General features: G+C 36.6%; 1 protein-coding gene across 1 annotated transcript in view; it reads right to left on the bottom strand.

Annotated features, from left to right (window-relative positions):
* Positions 1-18,681: 18,681 nt before the first annotated feature.
* LOC145673122 (uncharacterized) overlaps positions 18,682-22,333 on the bottom strand; it is a 17,750-nt gene continuing 14,098 nt past the window's right edge. Inside the window, exon 8 of the mRNA XM_081742506.1 lies at positions 18,682-20,875. Coding sequence (XP_081598632.1) covers positions 20,846-20,875 — 30 coding nt within the window. The 3' untranslated portion in view covers positions 18,682-20,845. The remainder of the gene's footprint in view (positions 20,876-22,333) is intronic.

The raw sequence follows: 22,333 nt of genomic DNA, 5'->3' as shown, positions 1-22,333 counted from the left end.
AAATCTAATAAACATATGTTGTTATGAAACATTTGCTAAGAAAGGAAACTGTCAAAGTTTTCTTCAAGTATATCACAAATATTGTATGTAAGCACCTCGCGTAACACGGCACCATCAAGTCGATTGTCTATCTCCTGTCATACCTTTTGTAGCATGTTGCGATCAATATTAGCAAAATTCATTTCATGCTGGCTGCTGACTTTTAACGGTAGAAAGTGAAAAGAAGTTTCAAAATTAACCTTCCGAAGCGCATGCCTCACAGAATAAATTTCTGAAATCGGGTCAAACTTGCCCTGTATATTAATAGTAAAAAGCAATGCATTTATTGAAAAGAGTATAAGCAAGCTTCTACTGTATTTGCGTATTTGTCTGCTCCAGAGTTACCTTCACAAAATTTAACTTATTCTGATGCAATATGGCCTCGTGTGTGTGTGTATGTGCTTGATTTCAAAATCACCCCCACTCCTTGCGATTAAAATAAGTCGAAAGTGAGGAAGTGAAGATATTTGAGATTATATTCAGAATTTTATATCCGTGATCAGGTTTGTAAAAGAAAGAAGCTCAGTTCTAATAAATATAGTATGCCTATTTGTTATCTTTTCTGGGTTTTCTTATAACACCCACTGCTTGGAGCTGAACTTAGTCAAAACTGAGGGGTAATTCATCTCCTCCCCGACTTAAAAATTTGTTTCCCCGAAACTTGCGTTAAAAAGAAAAAGTACTAGATTTTGGCGCAACACGGCAAGAAGAAGCTAGACTTTTAACTAAAAACCGTTTTACAGGGTTAGTCAATCTAACAATAAGTTAAAGAAATGGCGCTCATGCCAGTAGTAGTAAAAGTGCCAACGCTTAAATTAATTTGAGGGCGTCCACGGTGAATGGATTTGCGTCCACCCAATCAACGGAAAAATTACTTCAAAATTGAGATACAAATAAATATCCCAACTTTGAAATCATTTGAGGTTTAAAAAATGTTCCGTTGCATACAGCGTTCTCAACTCTAATATATAAAAATGAAAGTGATCGTGTTGGTGACCGAATCCAGGAAAAGTGGTTGAATCGTTTGAAATGAATATTTGGATATAGTTAACTACTACCTCGATCTGGGTCACAAGGCATAGCCTAAGAGGAAACAGGGATCATAATTTATGCAGAAATTGAGTATCTCGCGAGCTTGTCTAGTTACGTAGATGAAAGTCAGTATATAAATACTTCATTAAACAAATCTGTGTCCCGGCGTTTATATATATATAAGGAGTGGATATTTTCTATGGTAGCATCAAGATTCGCCTAATAACCCCTGGCAATGGAGTTTTCATATGGACTCTCAAAACAAAATGTAATATTCTCCCAATGTAAAATTATGTTAATAGTACTGTCAAGGAATGACACAAAAAATTACATTACACTACATCATACATATTAAACCAAATCATAAAGCCTTCTCCTTTTGTCTCTAATGCATATTTTTGAGCCGAAAGTAGCATAGAAAATGCTAATCTAATAGTAGTATGGGAGTAGTAGGGGCCGGCGTATATTGAGCCGAGTCAGCAAAAATTTTTGTGACGTCATAGGTCAAAGGTCAATGACCTTGGCCCGGGGTCAATGACCTAGGGGTACCTAGGACCACCCCCTCTAAATTTTGGCAGGGGTACCTTGGCCCACCCCCTAAATTTTGGCAGGGGTACATAGGACCACCCCCCTTAAATTTTGGAAATTGCCAAATTTAAAAATTGGGTATGGTAGCCTAGGACCATAGTATGTACCTCTATTAGTATTGGGGGTCTATGTCGTTCCCTTTCATGGGTAAAAAATTGCCAAAAAGTCAAATTTCGGGGTTTTTTGACCTAATTTATCCCCTTTGATGAGGTGTTATTACCCTATATAGTTATATGGGCGTATACAGGGGTTCATTCCCTTTCATAAGACATGGGTATATTAATGCACCCCTTGAAAAATTTGGGAGGGGTACCTTGGCCCACCCCTTAAATTTTGGAAATTGCCCAATTTAAACATTGGGTATTTTAGTACTGGACCCTAATATGTATTATGATAAATTTGGATGGTCCACCTCGTTCCCTTCTAGGGGTACAAAATTGCCAAAATATAAACGTAAGCAATACGTAGTACCACGTGTTTGGTTTTTGGTCGATTTTATCTCCTTGGATGAGGTCCTATTACCTTATATGGTTATATGGTCATGTATAGGGGTCCATTACCTTTCATAAGATATGGGTATATTTGTGCACTCCTTTAAAAATTTGGGAGGGGTACTTTGGCCCACCCCTTAAATTTTGGAAATTGCTCATTTTATATATTTGGTATTATAGTACTGGACCCTAACATGTATTATAATAAATTTGGGTGGTCCACTTCGTTCCCTTTTAGGGGTACAAAATTGCCAAAATATAAACGTAAGCAATACGTTGTACCACGTGTTTGGTTTCGACCCAAGTTATCCCCTTGGATGAGGTCCTATTACCTTATATGGTTATATGGTCATGTATAGGGGTCCATTCCCTTTCATAACATATGGGTATATTGGTGCACCCCTTTAAAAATTTGGGAGGGGTACATTGGCCCACCCCTTAAATTTTAGAAATTGACCATTTTACATATTTGGTATAATAGTATAGGACCCTAATATATATATATTACTATAAATTTGGGTGGTCCACCTCGTTCCCTTTCATGGGTACGAAATTGCCAAATTGTTAGTACAACCACGTGTTTCGTTTTTGACCTAATTTATTCCCTTGGATGAGGTCCTATTACCTTATATGGTTATATGGTCATGTATAGGGGTCTATTACCTATCATAAGACATAGGTACATTTGTGCAACCCCGGGAGGGGTACTTTGGCCCACCCCTTTAATTTTGGAAATTGCCCATTTAATATATTTGGTATTATAGTATAGGACCCTAATAGAGATTACTATAAATTTGGGTGGTCCACCTCGTTCCCTTCTAGGGGTACAAAATTGCCAAAATATAAACGTAAGCAATACGTTATACCACGTGTTTGGTTTTTGGTCGATTTTATCCCCTTTGATGAGGTGTTATTATCCTATATAGTTATATGGGCGTATACAGGGGTCCATTACCTTTCATAAGACATGGGTATATTAATGCACCCCTTGAAAAATTTGGGAGGGGTACCTTGGCCCACCCCTTAAATTTTGGAAATTGTCCAATTTAAACATTTGGTATTATAGTACTGGACCCTAACATGTATTATGATAAATTTGGGTGGTCCACCTCGTTCCCTTCTAGGGGTACAAAATTGTCAAAATATAAACGTAAGCAATACGTAGTACCACGTGTTTGGTTTTTTTTTGTCGATTTTATTTCCTTTGATGAGGTGTTATTATCCTATATAGTTATATGGTCATGTATAGGGGTCCATTACATTTCATAAGATATGGGTATGTTTGTGCACTCCTTTAAAAATTTGGGAGGGGTACTTTGGCCCACCCCTTAAATTTTGGAAATTGCCCAATTTAAACATTTGGTATTATAGTACTGGACCCTAACATGTATTATGATAAATTTGGGTGGTCCACCTCGTTCCCTTCTAGGGGTACAAAATTGCCAAAATATAAACGTAAGCATTACGTTGTACCACGTGTTTGGTTTTTGACCTAATTTATTCCTTTGGATGAGGTCCTATTACCTTATATGGTAATGTATAGGTGTTCATTCCCTATCATAAGACATAGGTACATTGATGCACCCCGGGAGGGGATTCGGTATCATAGTACAGGCCTCAACATGTATTATGATAAATTTGGGTGGTCCACATCGTTCTCTTTTAGGGGTACAAAATTGCTAAAATATAAACATAAGCAATATGTTGTACCATGTGTTTGGTTTTTGGCCCAATTTCTCCCCCTTTGATGAGGTTCTATTACCTTATATGGTTATATGGTCATGTATATAGGTTCATTTCCTATCATAAGATATGGGTACGTTGATGCATCCTTTAAAAATTTGGGAGGGGTATCTTGACACATCCACTCGGTTTTAGAAATTGTTTAATATAAGCATTTGGTATCATAGTACAGGTCTTCAATATGTACCACTATAAATTTGGATGGTCCACATCGTTCCCTTTTCATAGGTAAAGAACTACCAAAAATCAAATTTCGGAGGTTATTGACCCCTATTTAGCACGTTATATGGTTTATTACCTTTATGTTTATGTTCCCTTTTAAATTTGGGAATTATCGAATAACAAAATTCGGTAAACGTTTTCTAGGACCCGTTGGTATTCCTCTTATGGCCAAATATTCAAAATTTAAAGGTTATTGACCGGCTTTATTATTGAATAAGTACAGGATTTATTACTTTTTTCATAAGACACAGGTGTATTTGTGTACCAATCTTAAATTTTGGGAGGGGGTACATTTCTTATTGTCATATCAATAATTGGTAAATGTTCTTTGGGTAAATCATTGTGATCACGTGATCAGTTATTGACCTATGATGGGATTAGGAGTCCAGGACATTGGTACATTGAAACTTTGTAGGATAATTTGAGAATGCGTCATTGGTATTGATTATTACAGCCAAATATAAACGTAAGCAAGACGTTGTACCACGTGATTGACCTTGATGAGGTAGTGTACAGGGATACATAGCTAACCTTATTGAAACTTATGACTCATAGTCTTAAGGGAATACATGCTACAACACTGGCAAAGTTATTGTTGATGCAATTTGATTGGCTGATCACTATCTTTCGTGCAATCTGATTGGTTGATCACTATCTTTCGTGCAATCTGATTGGTTGATGAGTTTTAAATCTTTGCTGTATTCAGTTTTTAAGTTTTGTTTTACATTTAAAAATCTTGTTTTTGTTCAACATTTTGCACTCAATGATAAATATGATCAAAACCGTTTATTTGTTAATCGAATAGTTAAAAACCGGATAAAGTTTGACGGTAAACCGTGAAACGTAAAAATTTTTTAGTTTGAAATTTTTTTTGCTTGAAACATTTTGTTTGAAAATTCTTGCTTTCAAATTTTTTTTGTTTGAATTTTTTGTTTGAGAATTTTGTTTGAAATTTTTTTGACAACTTTTGTTTCAAAATTTTTTGTTTAAAATTTTTTTGTTTGAAATTTTTTTTCGTTTCAAAATTTTGTTTAAAATTTTTGTTTGAAATTTTTTCGTTTCCAAATTTTTTGTTTGAAAAAATTTTTGTTTGAAATTTTTTTGTTTCAAAATTTTGTTTCAAAATTTTGTTTGAATTTTTTCGTTTGAAATTTTTTGTTTAAAAATTTTTCGTTTGAAATTTTTTCGTTTCAAAATTTTGTTTAAAATTTTTTCGTTTCAAAATTTTGTTTGGAAAATTTTGTTTGAATTTTTTTCGTTTGAATTTTTTTTTCGTTTCAAAATTTTGTTTCAAAGATTTTTGTTTGAAATTTTTGTTTCAAAGTTTGAGTTGACATTTTTAAAAGTTTGTGCACCTATTAGTAAAGAACCGGAACTGTTTAGAACAAAAACCTTTGACAACATTGTGGTGCAATAGTATACGTCAGAACCTGGGGTTGTACTTGAAATGAAAAAACACAATTCATTGAAATGGATCATTTTATTACACTCCACATACATCCATACCAGATAGTGGTTCTGGATATTGTCGATACAATGTATTTTGAACTTCTTGCACTAGTTTGTCTTTAGCATATAATTTTAATTCCAGTTGAAGTCTTTTAAGGTCTAATGCAATATCAATTGGTGGAAACTCAATGTCCATTTGATCACAAATAAACTGTTTATCAATACAGTTATGCACCCACGAACGCTGTTGACAACCATCACAATATCTAGATACATGTTGTACAATATGCATAACACATTTTTCAAAATAGTACTTTTTCAGGAATATACTAGTTTTGTTGCACATTTCCACTGCATGTTTCACACACTGAAATACGCTGATGAATTTGTTCCATTCAGTTTGTGTTAGATACACCATGTTACGAGGGACATGAAATGTACTCTTTTTACGTAACAGCACCATCTTCTCTTCGAGGACTGTACGCAGCACCACTTCATGATTTGAGCCTAATGATTTGACTATGGTCACATTTAGCTCATCATGAAAATAATCGTTCATTTGGTCGATTCGTGAACATAATATTTGCCATTCTTCACAGGTCAGTTGTACACCAAATTGTTCTGCTTTACCCAATCGAATCACTGGGTCAAATGTTCTAGCACTGATACCAATCATCACATGTTTTGTTTGTTGGATAATAGCTTGCGAAGATGAACTCTTTATCGTTAGAAGTACACATCTTTCCTCCTGAAAAGCACTTGCTCAAATGATTTCGTGGGATGACAGTGTATTTACTGGTTTATAGTTATTGCTGACGTCATTGGTAAGGAATGTGCTGATTCATGATTTCATCACAGTTGCTGACGTCATGCCGACCAACCACATTCATACAACTACAGCTGACGTCATTGGAAAGAAATGTGCTGATTCATGATTTCATCACAATGGCTGACGAATCTGGCTGTGTACTAAATTCAAGTTGATGACTTCGACCCAAGAATCCTTTGTAACATAAAGATACAGATCCAGTATTTAAGAAACGCAGCAGTTCTTCTTGTTTTGATGCCTCCATGGGTAAATATCTTGCTGGTAAAATTATATTCTTATCATTTTCAAGCTTCACTACGATTCTTAATCCAAACTTTGTAGGGATCATTTGGCTAGCTAAGATTCTATAAGGTACATTCTGTTGTAAATCAGTAATCTTGGTAAATGATTTCATCACATCACGCGTGTTTAGAAACTGCAGACAAGTAGCCATGATGACGTTATCATGAATACTAACTCGAACGATACTTATATATGATGCAAAACTGATGACGTTGCATGATCATGTTCTGACGTGCACCACAATGTTGCCAGATGTTTTTGTTCTAAACAGTTCCGACTAGTGCATACCTGTATTGATAAACAGTTTATTTGTGATCAAATGGACATTGAGTTTCCACCAATTGATATTGCATTAGACCTTAAAAGACTTCAACTGGAATTAAAATTATATGCTAAAGACAAACTAGTGCAAGAAGTTCAAAATACATTGTATCGACAATATCCAGAACCACTATCTGGTATGGATGTATGTGGAGTGTAATAAAATGATCCATTTCAATGAATTGTGTTTTTTCATTTCAAGTACAACCCCAGGTTCTGACGTGTACTATTGCACCACAATGTTGTCAAAGGTTTTTGTTCTAAACAGTTCCGGTTCTTTACTAATAGGTGCACAAACTTTTAAAAATGTCAACTCAAACTTTGAAACAAAAATTTCAAACAAAAATCTTTGAAACAAAATTTTGAAACGAAAAAAAATTCAAACGAAAAAAATTCAAACAAAATTTTCCAAACAAAATTTTGAAACGAAAAAATTTTAAACAAAATTTTGAAACGAAAAAATTTCAAACGAAAAATTTTTAAACAAAAAATTTCAAACGAAAAAATTCAATCAAAATTTTGAAACAAAATTTTGAAACAAAAAAATTTCAAACAAAAATTTTTTCAAACAAAAAATTTGGAAACGAAAAAATTTCAAACAAAAATTTTAAACAAAATTTTGAAACGAAAAAAAATTTCAAACAAAAAAATTTTAAACAAAAAATTTTGAAACAAAAGTTGTCAAAAAAATTTCAAACAAAATTCTCAAACAAAAAATTCAAACAAAAAAAATTTGAAAGCAAGAATTTTCAAACAAAATGTTTCAAGCAAAAAAAATTTCAAACTAAAAAATTTTTACGTTTCAAGGTTAACCGTCAAACTTTATCCGGTTTTTAACTATTCGATTAACAAATAAACGGTTTTGATCATATTTATCATTGAGTGCAAAATGTTGAACAAAAACAAGATTTTTAAATGTAAAACAAAACTTAAAAACTGAATACAGCAAAGATTTAAAACTCATCAACCAATCAGATTGCACGAAAGATAGTGATCAACCAATCAGATTGCACGAAAGATAGTGATCAGCCAATCAAATTGCATCAACAATAACTTTGCCAGTGTTGTAGCATGTATTCCCTTAAGACTATGAGTCATAAGTTTCAATAAGGTTAGCTATGTATCCCTGTACACTACCTCATCAAGGTCAATCACGTGGTACAACGTCTTGCTTACGTTTATATTTGGCTGTAATAATCAATACCAATGACGCATTCTCAAATTATCCTACAAAGTTTCAATGTACCAATGTCCTGGACTCCTAATCCCATCATAGGTCAATAACTGATCACGTGATCACAATGATTTACCCAAAGAATATTTACCAATTATTGATATGACAATAAGAAATGTACCCCCTCCCAAAATTTAAGATTGGTACACAAATACACCTGTGTCTTATGAAAAAAGTAATAAATCCTGTACTTATTCAATAATAAAGCCGGTCAATAACCTTTAAATTTTGAATATTTGGCCATAAGAGGAATACCAACGGGTCCTAGAAAACGTTTACCGAATTTTGTTATTCGATAATTCCCAAATTTAAAAGGGAACATAAACATATAAAGGTAATAAACCATATAACGTGCTAAATAGGGGTCAATAACCTCCGAAATTTGATTTTTGGTAGTTCTTTACCTATGAAAAGGGAACGATGTGGACCATCCAAATTTATAGTGGTACATATTGAAGACCTGTACTATGATACCAAATGCTTATATTAAACAATTTCTAAAACCGAGTGGATGTGTCAAGATACCCCTCCCAAATTTTTAAAGGATGCATCAACGTACCCATATCTTATGATAGGAAATGAACCTATATACATGACCATATAACCATATAAGGTAATAGAACCTCATCAAAGGGGGAGAAATTGGGCCAAAAACCAAACACATGGTACAACATATTGCTTATGTTTATATTTTAGCAATTTTGTACCCCTAAAAGAGAACGATGTGGACCACCCAAATTTATCATAATACATGTTGAGGCCTGTACTATGATACCGAATCCCCTCCCGGGGTGCATCAATGTACCTATGTCTTATGATAGGGAATGAACACCTATACATTACCATATAAGGTAATAGGACCTCATCCAAAGGAATAAATTAGGTCAAAAACCAAACACGTGGTACAACGTAATGCTTACGTTTATATTTTGGCAATTTTGTACCCCTAGAAGGGAACGAGGTGGACCACCCAAATTTATCATAATACATGTTAGGGTCCAGTACTATAATACCAAATGTTTAAATTGGGCAATTTCCAAAATTTAAGGGGTGGGCCAAAGTACCCCTCCCAAATTTTTAAAGGAGTGCACAAACATACCCATATCTTATGAAATGTAATGGACCCCTATACATGACCATATAACTATATAGGATAATAACACCTCATCAAAGGAAATAAAATCGACAAAAAAAACCAAACACGTGGTACTACGTATTGCTTACGTTTATATTTTGACAATTTTGTACCCCTAGAAGGGAACGAGGTGGACCACCCAAATTTATCATAATACATGTTAGGGTCCAGTACTATAATACCAAATGTTTAAATTGGACAATTTCCAAAATTTAAGGGGTGGGCCAAGGTACCCCTCCAAAATTTTTAAAGGGGTGCATTAATATACCCATGTCTTATGAAAGGTAATGGACCCCTGTATACGCCCATATAACTATATAGGATAATAACACCTCATCAAAGGGGATAAAATCGACCAAAAACCAAACACGTGGTATAACGTATTGCTTACGTTTATATTTTGGCAATTTTGTACCCCTAGAAGGGAACGAGGTGGACCACCCAAATTTATAGTAATCTCTATTAGGGTCCTATACTATAATACCAAATATATTAAATGGACAATTTCCAAAATTAAAGGGGTGGGCCAAAGTACCCCTCCCGGGGGTGCACAAATGTACCTATGTCTTATGATAGGTAATAGACCCCTATACATGACCATATAACCATATAAGGTAATAGGACCTCATCCAAGGGAATAAATTAGGTCAAAAACGAAACACGTGGTTGTACTAACAATTTGGCAATTTCGTACCCATGAAAGGGAACGAGGTGGACCACCCAAATTTATAGTAATATATATATATATTAGGGTCCTATACTATTATACCAAATATGTAAAATGGTCAATTTCTAAAATTTAAGGGGTGGGCCAATGTACCCCTCCCAAATTTTTAAAGGGGTGCACCAATATACCCATATGTTATGAAAGGGAATGGACCCCTATACATGACCATATAACCATATAAGGTAATAGGACCTCATCCAAGGGGATAACTTGGGTCGAAACCAAACACGTGGTACAACGTATTGCTTACGTTTATATTTTGGCAATTTTGTACCCCTAAAAGGGAACGAAGTGGACCACCCAAATTTATTATAATACATGTTAGGGTCCAGTACTATAATACCAAATATATAAAATGAGCAATTTCCAAAATTTAAGGGGTGGGCCAAAGTACCCCTCCCAAATTTTTAAAGGAGTGCACAAATATACCCATATCTTATGAAAGGTAATGGACCCCTATACATGACCATATAACCATATAAGGTAATAGGACCTCATCCAAGGAGATAAAATCGACCAAAAACCAAACACGTGGTACTACGTATTGCTTACGTTTATATTTTGGCAATTTTGTACCCCTAGAAGGGAACGAGGTGGACCATCCAAATTTATCATAATACATATTAGGGTCCAGTACTAAAATACCCAATGTTTAAATTGGGCAATTTCCAAAATTTAAGGGGTGGGCCAAGGTACCCCTCCCAAATTTTTCAAGGGGTGCATTAATATACCCATGTCTTATGAAAGGGAATGAACCCCTGTATACGCCCATATAACTATATAGGGTAATAACACCTCATCAAAGGGGATAAATTAGGTCAAAAAACCCCGAAATTTGACTTTTTGGCAATTTTTTACCCATGAAAGGGAACGACATAGACCCCCAATACTAATAGAGGTACATACTATGGTCCTAGGCTACCATACCCAATTTTTAAATTTGGCAATTTCCAAAATTTAAGGGGGGTGGTCCTATGTACCCCTGCCAAAATTTAGGGGGTGGGCCAAGGTACCCCTGCCAAAATTTAGAGGGGGTGGTCCTAGGTACCCCTAGGTCATTGACCCCGGGCCAAGGTCATTGACCTTTGACCTATGACGTCACAAAAATTTTTGCTGACTCGGCTCAATATACGCCGGCCCCTACTACTTATGGGCGACACCTGAGGCAAATTTTGTGTCCCTGGTTTAGGGACCATGGTTCCTGCTCAGAGGCCATGGACCAGGGTTGGATAAGACCAATTCCAGGAGTCTAGACTCATCCAGGGTACATAGGATCATCATGTGTACCTTGATTGACCTCAGGAGAAGAGTATGGGACCTCTAGAAGTTTGGAGATTGGTGTCGCTCCCTTCTATGAGTATAAAATTATATAATTGAGTACAGTGGTCCAGGACGTAGATACAATAGTGCACCTCTTCTTAAATTTGCGGATGTGTCTTTTCCCTTTTATGGATATAAAATTATCAAAAAAATATAAATTACGGAGTTTTTTTTTTTTTAACCTATGTTATCAACTTTAATGTGATCTTACTCCTTATATCGTTATATAATTGAATACAGGACCACTTTCGTTTTCATAGGACATAGGTACAGTAGTGCATCCTTTCTTAAATTTGGGGAGGTGTACATAGATCCACCTTAAATTTTGGGAATTGCCAAATTTGATATTTTAGTATATGTACAATCCGCGGCAAAAAACCTGCAACATGAGGATGCAAGTTTATTGTGAAATTACGCCTAACAGCACAGGGAATGAACATAACGTCTAAGTGGAACGAATCACGAGAGGATAAATCTCGGCCTTCTCCCGTGCACACTTATTTTGGAGCAAAAGGCTTCGTCATTTCACAATAAACTTATATGCTCATGTTGCAGGTTTTTTGCCGCGTATTGTACACCTCGTGATTCATATCGTTATAGATATAAGTACATTATTGCTCCCTTCTAAATTTCGAGAAAGATGTATAGCTCCACCATCAAACATGAAATTTTGGAAATTGAAAATCAGGATAAACTTTGTACGATTTATCTTTCATAGGCAAAAATGACTTTTGGAAGGTGATAAGATCAGTCATTTACTAATAACAGAACTGTATCCTAGTCATTTTTCCGAGAACAAATAGAATAACATTTAAAATTTATGATGGAACTTGAAGAAATTATTATTCTTAAAGAATTAGAAAAAAATATCACTCCCTGCACAGAATTCCCCGTCTCGAAAGATTAGGCAGAACGGGAATTCCCGTTCTGCCTAACGATAAAATCATGTAAAGTATTTTGTACTTTAAGTTCTGGAGGGCCTTTAGGCAGAACGGGAAGACACCGTTTTGAAACACCGGCACATTCCAGATCTGACATTCTTATGGGTTACTTGATATTACAGTCAGGGGCGGATCCAGGACCGACTTCTGGGGGGGGCGGTGGGTTGTCAATCTGCTACTTTTAAGGGCTCCAAACTTTGGAATGGGTTTTATTTATATATATAAAATAAGAAAGTGTCCTCTTCTGGGGGGGGGGCGATCGCCCCCCCTGGATCCGCCCCTGATTACAGTAATCTATATATATGAAGTGCACACCAAAAGACCGTGCCGTTTCGTTCTAATTTCCAAGAACAAGGGAATACAGGGGACTACTCTGTGTTTGTTTCTCAACAACCACTGTCTCTTTATTGATATACAGCAGAGGCGGACTGGGGATACAAGGGCTCACCCGGAGAATGATCCGTAAGAGCCTTGATGAATACCGAGTTCGTCTCTAGTCTGGATTGCCCTTTTAGGAATGAACCCTTAGCTGGAGACTTGAATGGCTAAACCTTCGCTCCCATGAAATGTAAAGTTGTGTATGCATATCTATAGCCAAGTATTATTTCGCTTTTTCCTTAGCTACAACTTACTTACTTTTCATTTTTTTCTCGGAGGAAGCGATTTTTCAAGTAACTTGGAGGGCTCAACGCGGATTAATCCGGCACTGACCGTGATAACGTCTTCCCCTTGTTATTTCTATTGAAGTAACCCCATGAGCAATTGTCCGCCGCACGTCGTCGGGCCGATCGCTACTATGGCGGTTTATAAGCGGATTTCGAGCGGGAACGAAGCGGGACATCGAGTCAGTTGAGTAACTGCAACCACTGGCGGACCGATGACGGTTTTGTCGGGGTACCCGCGAACGCGGTACTGCGACGGATGTAGCCTTCGGACCATACGCTGATCGTGGCGGTTGTTCCTGCTTACGGCCGTGTGGCGGGAACGGATCGGCTTTGCATTACCCACAACTCTTCACTCTTCGGTGAACGTCATTTGTTATGGTTTTCATATGAACAGAAGAGAACTCGATAACGTCTGCTGACCTAGGATATAAAAGCAACAGGTGGCAGCACTGTACTCATGTAACTATTGTCAGACAGTTCGTTGGCTTCGTGACCGGTTACAGCAGTACATGTTACATTATTTGTCAAATATATTGCCTAAAGCTTTGTTCATTGTAAATAATCAACTCCAAAATTACAATTCTCACTGACAATTACAAGATAGTAGTTAAGATATGCTTGGAAGGTATTGCCTTGTACAGCCCCCCCCCCCCCCGGATGGGAATGGAATTCTTGAAAAAAAAAAACGGTATTAAATTTTTGTATTTTAACCATGTATTGGTATAAAGGTTTCAGCGCTTAAGTGCCAATACGCTGTTGCCAAAATTAAGAGTAAATGATTAAAGGCGGCATGAAGAGAAATTTTTGGGAGCAATCCGCCATGGTTTCTGGTTTGCGGTAGATCCGATTACGTCTTGCACATGGGGGAAATACGTGGGGGGGATTTCAGCGGCTGGGTATCAGCTAAAGGCGGGGGAGCAGCGGGATTATGGCAGATACCCCGCCGGCGGGACGAAGGCGTAATTAGTGTAATCAAGCAGGTGGCCCGGCGGCGGCGTCCGCCAGCGGTCCGCCATTCGCACGTCGATGGGCCTACGGCGGCCCGCTGACGGAATGCTTATGGGGAAATTGCTTTGTCAAATAAATGAATGAGACATAAAAAAAATATAAAGTTTACCTTTACCGCTTGAGAAATTGATAGAAAAAGCAGTTTTCGCTGCTTTGGGTCAATTCAAGCTGCGACAATACAAATGTATTATTCTCTGCTTCTTTATGTTTCTGATATCTGGATTTTTCTTTCTTTCGATTTTGTGTTAATCGTGTATCTTTTTTCGATTCCATCACTTTCAGATTTTAAAGAAAACCAAATTCGCCAAATGCAACAGTTGTATGCTTAGAGTATCGCATATAGTACATAATCTTTACTACAGTTTTGGCGTCACAAATATGCAGCTATTTACGTACTGTACATTCTAACTGTTAGCAATAGTTCTCAAACCTAGCGGAATTGTACTGGAACTGAACTACAATACTCCGAATAGTGTTTGCTTACAAGGAACATATGCAAACCGCGACAGCTAGATATTTATGAAAATTGGTACCCTGGTTAAGTGTGAATTGCTAATTGTCCTGGGGATAGTTATACTCCAGAAACGACGGAACTAGGCAGAAAATGGAAAATGCTCTCAGATAACCTGATACCTACGGGAGAGGGACACGTGACCAAGAACAAGGCAGTACTGCCACACAAGCAAGGTTTCCATCCCAGCACACAGTTTTTTTAAATAGAACATACCATTTAACGGCATTAAAACAATTGGCATAAAACGTGAAAGAAAATAAGCGAAACATAGGTTATCGTGTTACCAGATAAGGGAGCTATGAGGCTCTAAAATTGAGAATTTATGGGGTCTGTACAAATGTACAACAACAAGAAGACTGCAGAAGGAACAAATGCACAGTAGGGAGTACAGCATGCGTAGAATCCAGTGACTAACGGACTTGATATAGGATTCACCTAAAAAGGGCACATATTAGAGTAGCTGTAGAAAGAAGTCCCATGTGACATAATGCGGAAATGTGAACAGGAAATCTTTCGTAACGCAGTAATTCCAGTGACGTTTGTGCGGAATCGATACCTCGAACCATTCCCCAGAGCTATAAAACGATTTGTCTTGGGGTTGCAACACTACATAAAATCCTGCATGCCTTCCAAACCACAGAACGACAGCATAGCGCCTAATAAGAGTACAGAAAAGCTGTGGCACGAAAGGTAACAAATCTGTGACAAGAAAGTACGTCAGAATCGATTCTCAAATATTAATGACCTGTGAGACAACGATGAAGATAAAACACACTGCATTCAGGTTACCAATAATATACATGTGCAAAATATTTTAAACATAATACAGCGATACGTACAACAGAAAAACCGTGACAAAATACACACATTTCTCGCTGTAGGCTTACACTCGATATGACATATCAAACCCATTAGTCACTGGATGGTGTGCATGCTGTGGTTTACTCCTGCTGTACATTTGTTCCTTCTGCAGTCTTCTTGTTGTTGTACACATGTTCGTTTCATTGTACGGACCCCATAATTTCTCAAATTTAGATTCTCATATCTCCCTTATTTGGCAGCACAGATAAGCCACCTTTGGTTTGTTTTTTCCACGTTTTAAGCCAATTGTTTTAACGCCATAAAATGGTATACGTTCTATTAAAAAAAGAAAAAAAACTATAAGTTTGTGTTGGGATGGGAACACTACTGCACTGTTTTTGGTCATGTGTCACTCTCAAGTAAGTATCAGGTTATTTGCTGCACATTTTTCATTTTCTGCCTTTTTCCGGTGTTTACGGGGTATAACTCGGCACAGCCTCAGCCGGTTACTGCTTGGTATACGTATTATACGTAGCTGGTAAACAAAGCATTTCCACACCGAGTGACTATCACAACGATGATTGGCAATCCACAATTAGTCAGGGTACCAATTTTCACAAATATTTACTTGTCACGGTTTGCATACATCCCTTGTAATGGAGTTTACTTTTTACCCTTTTCAATTCTACCTTTAGGAAAGAACAAGTTTGAGTGACAAGAATGAACGCGGTTCTTTTTATCTTCTCGAGGTTTTAGATGGTAGTGAAAACAATCGGTGTTGCAGCTTAATTTTTTAAAAAAAAGTGTGATTTTATGATTGTAAAATTTATTTTCTAGGGATTGTAAAGGGTGAGATTATGCAAGATTGTTAATCGCTGTGAAGTGAAGTGTTAAGGAAATACCAGAAGCTCATCGTTAGTCGGGTTTGAAGTTACGAAAACGATTAATTCCAATATCTTTTCATGATCTGTTTGCTTCGGGGCTCCTTCGTATTAAAGACTCATATGACCTATGTAATCAATACATTTCCTTAGGATGAATTATTCCACATAACACACTCATAAATGTAACTCAAATTATATTATTTTTAATGTTACTATTATCAGCTAGACATTTTAGTTGCATTTATTTTTACACTTATGAGTAACATATGATAAATAAATAAACTATGAAGATTTTGAAGAATTTAGATTTAAACATTTACTTATAAAATATAAATAAAATCGTTAGAACTGTTTTTTTTTAATCTTCAATTTTCTACTTTATCCCTCAAGTAACCTACCTCTATTTTTGGAAGTCGAAAATTCTAGAACAGTATAAAAGCTTGAGTTTCAAACTAAATGCTGGTACATTGAATGCAGTGGCCTCTATGCTTCGCTAAATCATACGGGCGGACATCGAAAAACTAATTTCTCGTCATGTACGAGTCATGAAATATTACAATCCGTCGAAATCTAGAATTCAAATTATTTTACGATCGCAATTTTTAAAAATTTGTTATAGTAGACAGTAAAAGTACGTTCTACACAAAGTTTGAACTTAAAAGTAATACGCTCATTTATCCTCAAAGTTGATTTTTCAATAAATCCTACGGTCTACTACAATGAATCTTTCTTTACACCTAACATTCCCCACACCGAGTTTTCCGTACACCGAATTTTCCTACACCTAGTTTTTTTACACCGAATTTTCCTGCTCCCCCCAGGGATGATCTACTGGATAAATGACATCCATGAAGAGAATGCTTGAGGTTTGGGAACAACCAGAATCACTCCCCCATGCCGTAAACGCCGGTGGGCCAGTGATGGGCTGCCTGCGACACGTCGCTAAGAAGTGGTGGCCCGGAAGCGACGCTCGCATACGACCCAGTGGCCGTTTTTCCAATTTTACTGGTGGGTGGCCCACCAGCGACAGAAATCGGTGGTCCCGCCGTGATAATCGCCAGCGGCCCGCTTATATATTTTTGTTATGTTACAGTTGGATGGCCCACCAGCGACGCGTCGCGGGCGGCCCGGTTTCCGTTTTTCCAATTTTACTGTTGGGTGGCCCATCAGTGACGGAAATCGGCGGTCCCGCCGCGACGAAACGTCTGTGTTCCACCAATTAGCAGATCCTTTTTCTGCCAACATGGAACACCGTATTTAGTAGCCCAAAAATTGCCTGATGTGATTGAATTATTGTAAACATAGCTTAGAATAAAAAGAAGTAATTGCTTGTTCTTGAAGTAATGGGTATTCAAATGCACTTTCTCTCATTTTTATTTATAGAGGTTTCACAGCCTTGGCTCAAAATCTGCAGGAATATCAATTGCTTCATTCCGTTTCTGCAGATTTTGAGTCAAAATCTCTATGAATAAAAATGAGAGAAAGTGCATTTGAATACCCATTACTTCAAGAACAAGCAATTACTTATTTTTATTCTAAGCTATGATTACAATAATTCAATCACATCAGGCAATTTTTGGCCTAAATACGGTGTTCCATGTTGGCAGAAAAAAGATCTGCTAATTGGTGGAAAATTAAGGAGGCGGACAAATGGCAAGTGGGACGAGGACGTGGACAACAAACTGACGAAGGAGTTTTGACAATTATTAACGATAAACAAAGAATTTCACATAATTTGAAACAAAATATAATTCAATTATTATTTATACTATTCAGGATATTGGGGAATTGATGGACACCAATTAAAAAGATCCAATAAAGACAAAAATGAACCTATATAGGAGTTCTTCCGTCGCTCCTGCATCTTTCTATCTCCCGAATGTATTTTTTACTCTAAAATATAATTCGTCGCTGTCGATAAAAATGTCAACCGAGAATGCTAAAATTGTCAAACATGGTGAATTTCACAAGGTTATATTTTGCTTTTATTTATTTATTTTTTTTTTTCTTTTACTTCTGCTCTCTTATTTTTGAATGCAAAGTTTCAACAATTAAACTTCTTGAACTGATCTTGGTTGAAGCAACAAATAAGTGCAAAAAATACATCAAGGAGATAAGAATTAAGACGTGTTGCCAAGCAGAGTTAAAAAATAAACCCTTTTCAATCGTGACACACATCATTCGATTTTAGATTTAAGATATACATGTTGGTAAGCTATTACTTGCTGGAATGTTTGACTGTAGAGACTAAAGTGCACAAACTGTAAATATAAATTATGAGAGATCCTGCACTTACGAACCACGAGTTCTCACCTCCATTTGAGTGGCAAATTGAACTAGCCTTATTAGAAAATAATGCATTGATTGTGCATCACTACGAGTGTTACAGAAGTTAATAATGAATTTTAAATTAAATATACGAAGGCATAAAATCTGGAAAGAACCAAAGAAAGTAATTAAAACTAAAATATCTCTTTATTCAAACAAACGCTTATTTATAAACACAAAAACAAGAGGAAATCTAAAGAAAAGTGCAAATGGTCAATATTTTCAAACTATATCACAAGAAAAATATAATTCTAAGGATCCCGCCCTTTTCTTATGGAAAATGGCTCTCGGTCAAATTATTTCTAGCTATGCGCAAACGAAAAGCCTTGAAGTGTAGATAAAAAGACTCCATGGGCACGAATTTCTAAATATTATGTTTCTCGAGTTATATGGGTTTACAGTTACGTGATGTCATGGAAACCGCGTGAAATAAAACTGTAATGTGCCCATGAGTGGACTGACCATTGTCTAAGTGCTTGTAGTTCACAATACGGCCACAGACGAGGGACTGCGCAACGTCTGTGATCGCATCGTGAACTACAAGCTACTTCGACAATCCGCGTGATGCATTATTCGCGAAAATGCAGTTTCGAGGGGATCGAAAGCCAGTTAGCCAATGCCATTATGAGTTTCTGCTAGCTTTGATGTCATTGACTAACTGGCTCTGTATCCTCCGAAGTAGTTTTTTTGACGAATAATGTATCACGCGGTTTTCATGACATCGCGTGACTTTAAACCCACATAACTCGAGAAATATAATTGTTAGAGATTTGTGCCCATAGAGACTTTTTACCTACACATCAAGACCTTTCGTTTGTGCATACAGGGTTTCCACTGATTTGGCAAGCACGAATTCCCTGACTTTTGCAGGTTTTCCAGGACACAATTTACAAATTTGCAGGGTTACAGATAATGTAAAAAAGCAACTTTATTTCTTCGGACCAGAGGTATACTATGCATGTACATTTATATTCGTCGTTTAAACGCCGTAACATCATTTTAAAAAATGTTAAACTACTGGCTCGTCTTGCGATGAACCAGAAGCAATTCCTGCTTAGCATTATAAAACGTTAAAAATTAGATTTGAAAGTTATAAACTCATCTTGAAATTCCCTGACTTTTTCAGGTTTTGTCAGATTTTCATGGAATTCCCTGACTTTTCAAGGACTTTTCACGAATAAGGTGAATTCCCTGACTTTTCCCGGTTTTCCAGGTGGGTGGGAACAGTGGCACAGTTAGAAATAATAAACTGACCGAGATCCATTTTCCATAAGAAAAGGGCAGGGCCCTTTACGACTGAAAAAATAATACAAGATTGACGGGTGTAGAATGTGCATATGCATGCATATGCCTATCTGGCTGTGCTACGGTAAAGTCGGAAAAACAAATTGTATCTTAAATATATATCACGCAGCATTGTTTAAAATACCAGTGCTTTCCATTTGTTTTAAGAACGTATAATGCTTTTTGTAATTTCCTGTGTAATGCCAAAATTCAAAACTATAGTCCAAATGTTAAAAACGATGTTCAGAGTAGTGTATGAACGCGAGAAAGAGAAATAACCCCACACGAAATTGAATAATTTTAAGATTTAGTATTAACCGGAATTAAACATAATTTTAAGCAAACGTCGAGACAAAAGTAGATCTAAACCAATGGTACATGTCATCTGTAGTGAAACATGTCGAAATCTGCATGTTAAACATATGGAATGTAGAAAAAAACGCGTTAGGACAACGCTGTTCGAATCACTCTGTATATAGCACGCCTCTCGCTATCTTAGAAAAAAAAAATGCGCATTCTAGACACGTAAATCTGTACATATTGTGAGCAAAGTACATCCATCCACTATAGTATTTCAGTACAATTAAGCTATTTTTGTGTGCGTTACGCAATGACAACAACACCTTAAATTCCAATTGTCAATAATACCTTTACATTTACATTTCATCACACATTGGAATGCATACAAAGCTGTTGCAGTCTGTAGGCAAAAGAACACATTTCTTTACATTATTCTCAACCTGAAACACTGAAAGTTTTGAAAGCTCTCTTACTTTAAATATGCCAAAATAAGACGACTTCACGATGTCACTAACACTGACATCACGTCCTGATGTACATGTGCTGTTTTCTTGTACGGAATAAAATTCCTCTTTGTCACAAACAATGGTACTGTCTGATTCATTATTCCTAGAGAGTTCAACATTTGCCTCTATATCTTCAAACTGTCGGTTGACCTCTCTCTTTATTCTTTTATATGCAGCTGAAGATAAAACACGGTGGTGACTTTTAGGCATCTGTACTCAATAGGAGTTTTTTCTGTAAAAGAAATATAAATGCTTCTATTACACATTAACTCTAGATTTCATTAGGGATAGTTTTGCAACAAATTTCGTGCAAGACCAGTTATTTGTAATTTCTGTGTATTAGAACTTTTTCTTTAAATCATCTAAGGGAATAAAAGTTGATCCAAACAAGTTTGAAACCCACACTTAAGCCAGCAGCACTGGCAGCAAGTGCTGCAGACTCTAGAACAAATAGGATAGAATGCCGTTACACGGACGTATACGTATACGGAAAGATGGGAGTCCACATCGGGATAAAAACTAACACTTGTAAAATCTCAATCACGAAGAAATGAAAAATAATGTTAAAAAGGGTTGGCAAATTGGATAAGTGCCCTCATTTGTTACACCATGTGTCCTTTCAAATCATGGTGTCACTGGTGCTAAATCATAAGATTTTACTGGAGGTGCTGCAAAAGTTAATTTTATTAGCAATGCTGAATTTACTTGTCTAATTTTCGCAATCAAATTGTCATTTTTGTATTAGAAATGTATTGTTACAATTTTAAGCGTTGGAAAGTAGTTAGGGCTAAAATAGTATTATTAAATGTTTGTTGGACATTTCTGAAATTGCTTTACAACCTTTTAGTAATATAAGAACAGGACTGAGGTTTGTACAGTTCTATCGTGCATGGGAACTTCAGAAAAGGCTATTTTTCCTCTGCAATGATTATGAATGTAGTATTAAGAAAACATTTGTAAAGATAGTGTTTCAACACTGATTTGGTGAAAACTAAGTAAAGCTCTGAGAAACTTAGACATTTAGCAAGATTAGAAGCCATTTTCTCAGGAAACAGTACATTTTTAGTTTTCAATTACAACCTGGTGCTTAAGCAGTAAAACTACTAAAAATATATTATCAAATAAACCGAATGGTGAGAATCTCTCTCTTTTTCTCTCAGAGAGAGAAAGAGAGAGAGAGACCGTCCCGGTGGTCTAGTGGTTAGCGTCGCTGACTACGGACTTAGGGTTCCCGGGTTCCATTTCCGGCGCTGCGATGGTTTCCAAGGCGTGGGTCTGGAACGGTGCCCACCCAGCATCGTAACGCAATTGGGGAGCTGTTATGAATGAAGATAGTGACGATCACAGTGAAAGCTTCGGCTCTCCTCTCCCAACCCGTCTGGTCAGCGTGGGAGCAGTAAACCAATTCCTCCCTCTGGGGAGAGGCCTCATCCAGTAGTGGATCGAATATGGCTGTGATTTATTATTATACACCGAATTAAAATTAGATGAAGGGTCTTGTTATTCTTAGGAAAATATCCCAGTACATATAAATAGTGATGACAGATACAGAGTTAATCTATCTTTCTTCTACATCCTGCATGATTGGTCACGAACACCAACAATACATTGAACTACAGAGGGCTACAGTTTGTTAGCCACAATGATCGGATGAACATTTCAAAACGGCGGCCATTTGAACTTTCGAAAA

Source organism: Thermobia domestica, chromosome 16, assembly GCF_964235325.1.
Source record: "Thermobia domestica chromosome 16, izTheDome1.hap1.1, whole genome shotgun sequence".
In the NCBI taxonomy this organism is placed as follows: domain Eukaryota; kingdom Metazoa; phylum Arthropoda; class Insecta; order Zygentoma; family Lepismatidae; genus Thermobia; species Thermobia domestica.
Note: the sequence above shows the minus strand (reverse complement) of the source record. Positions and strands in the feature narration are given on the sequence as shown.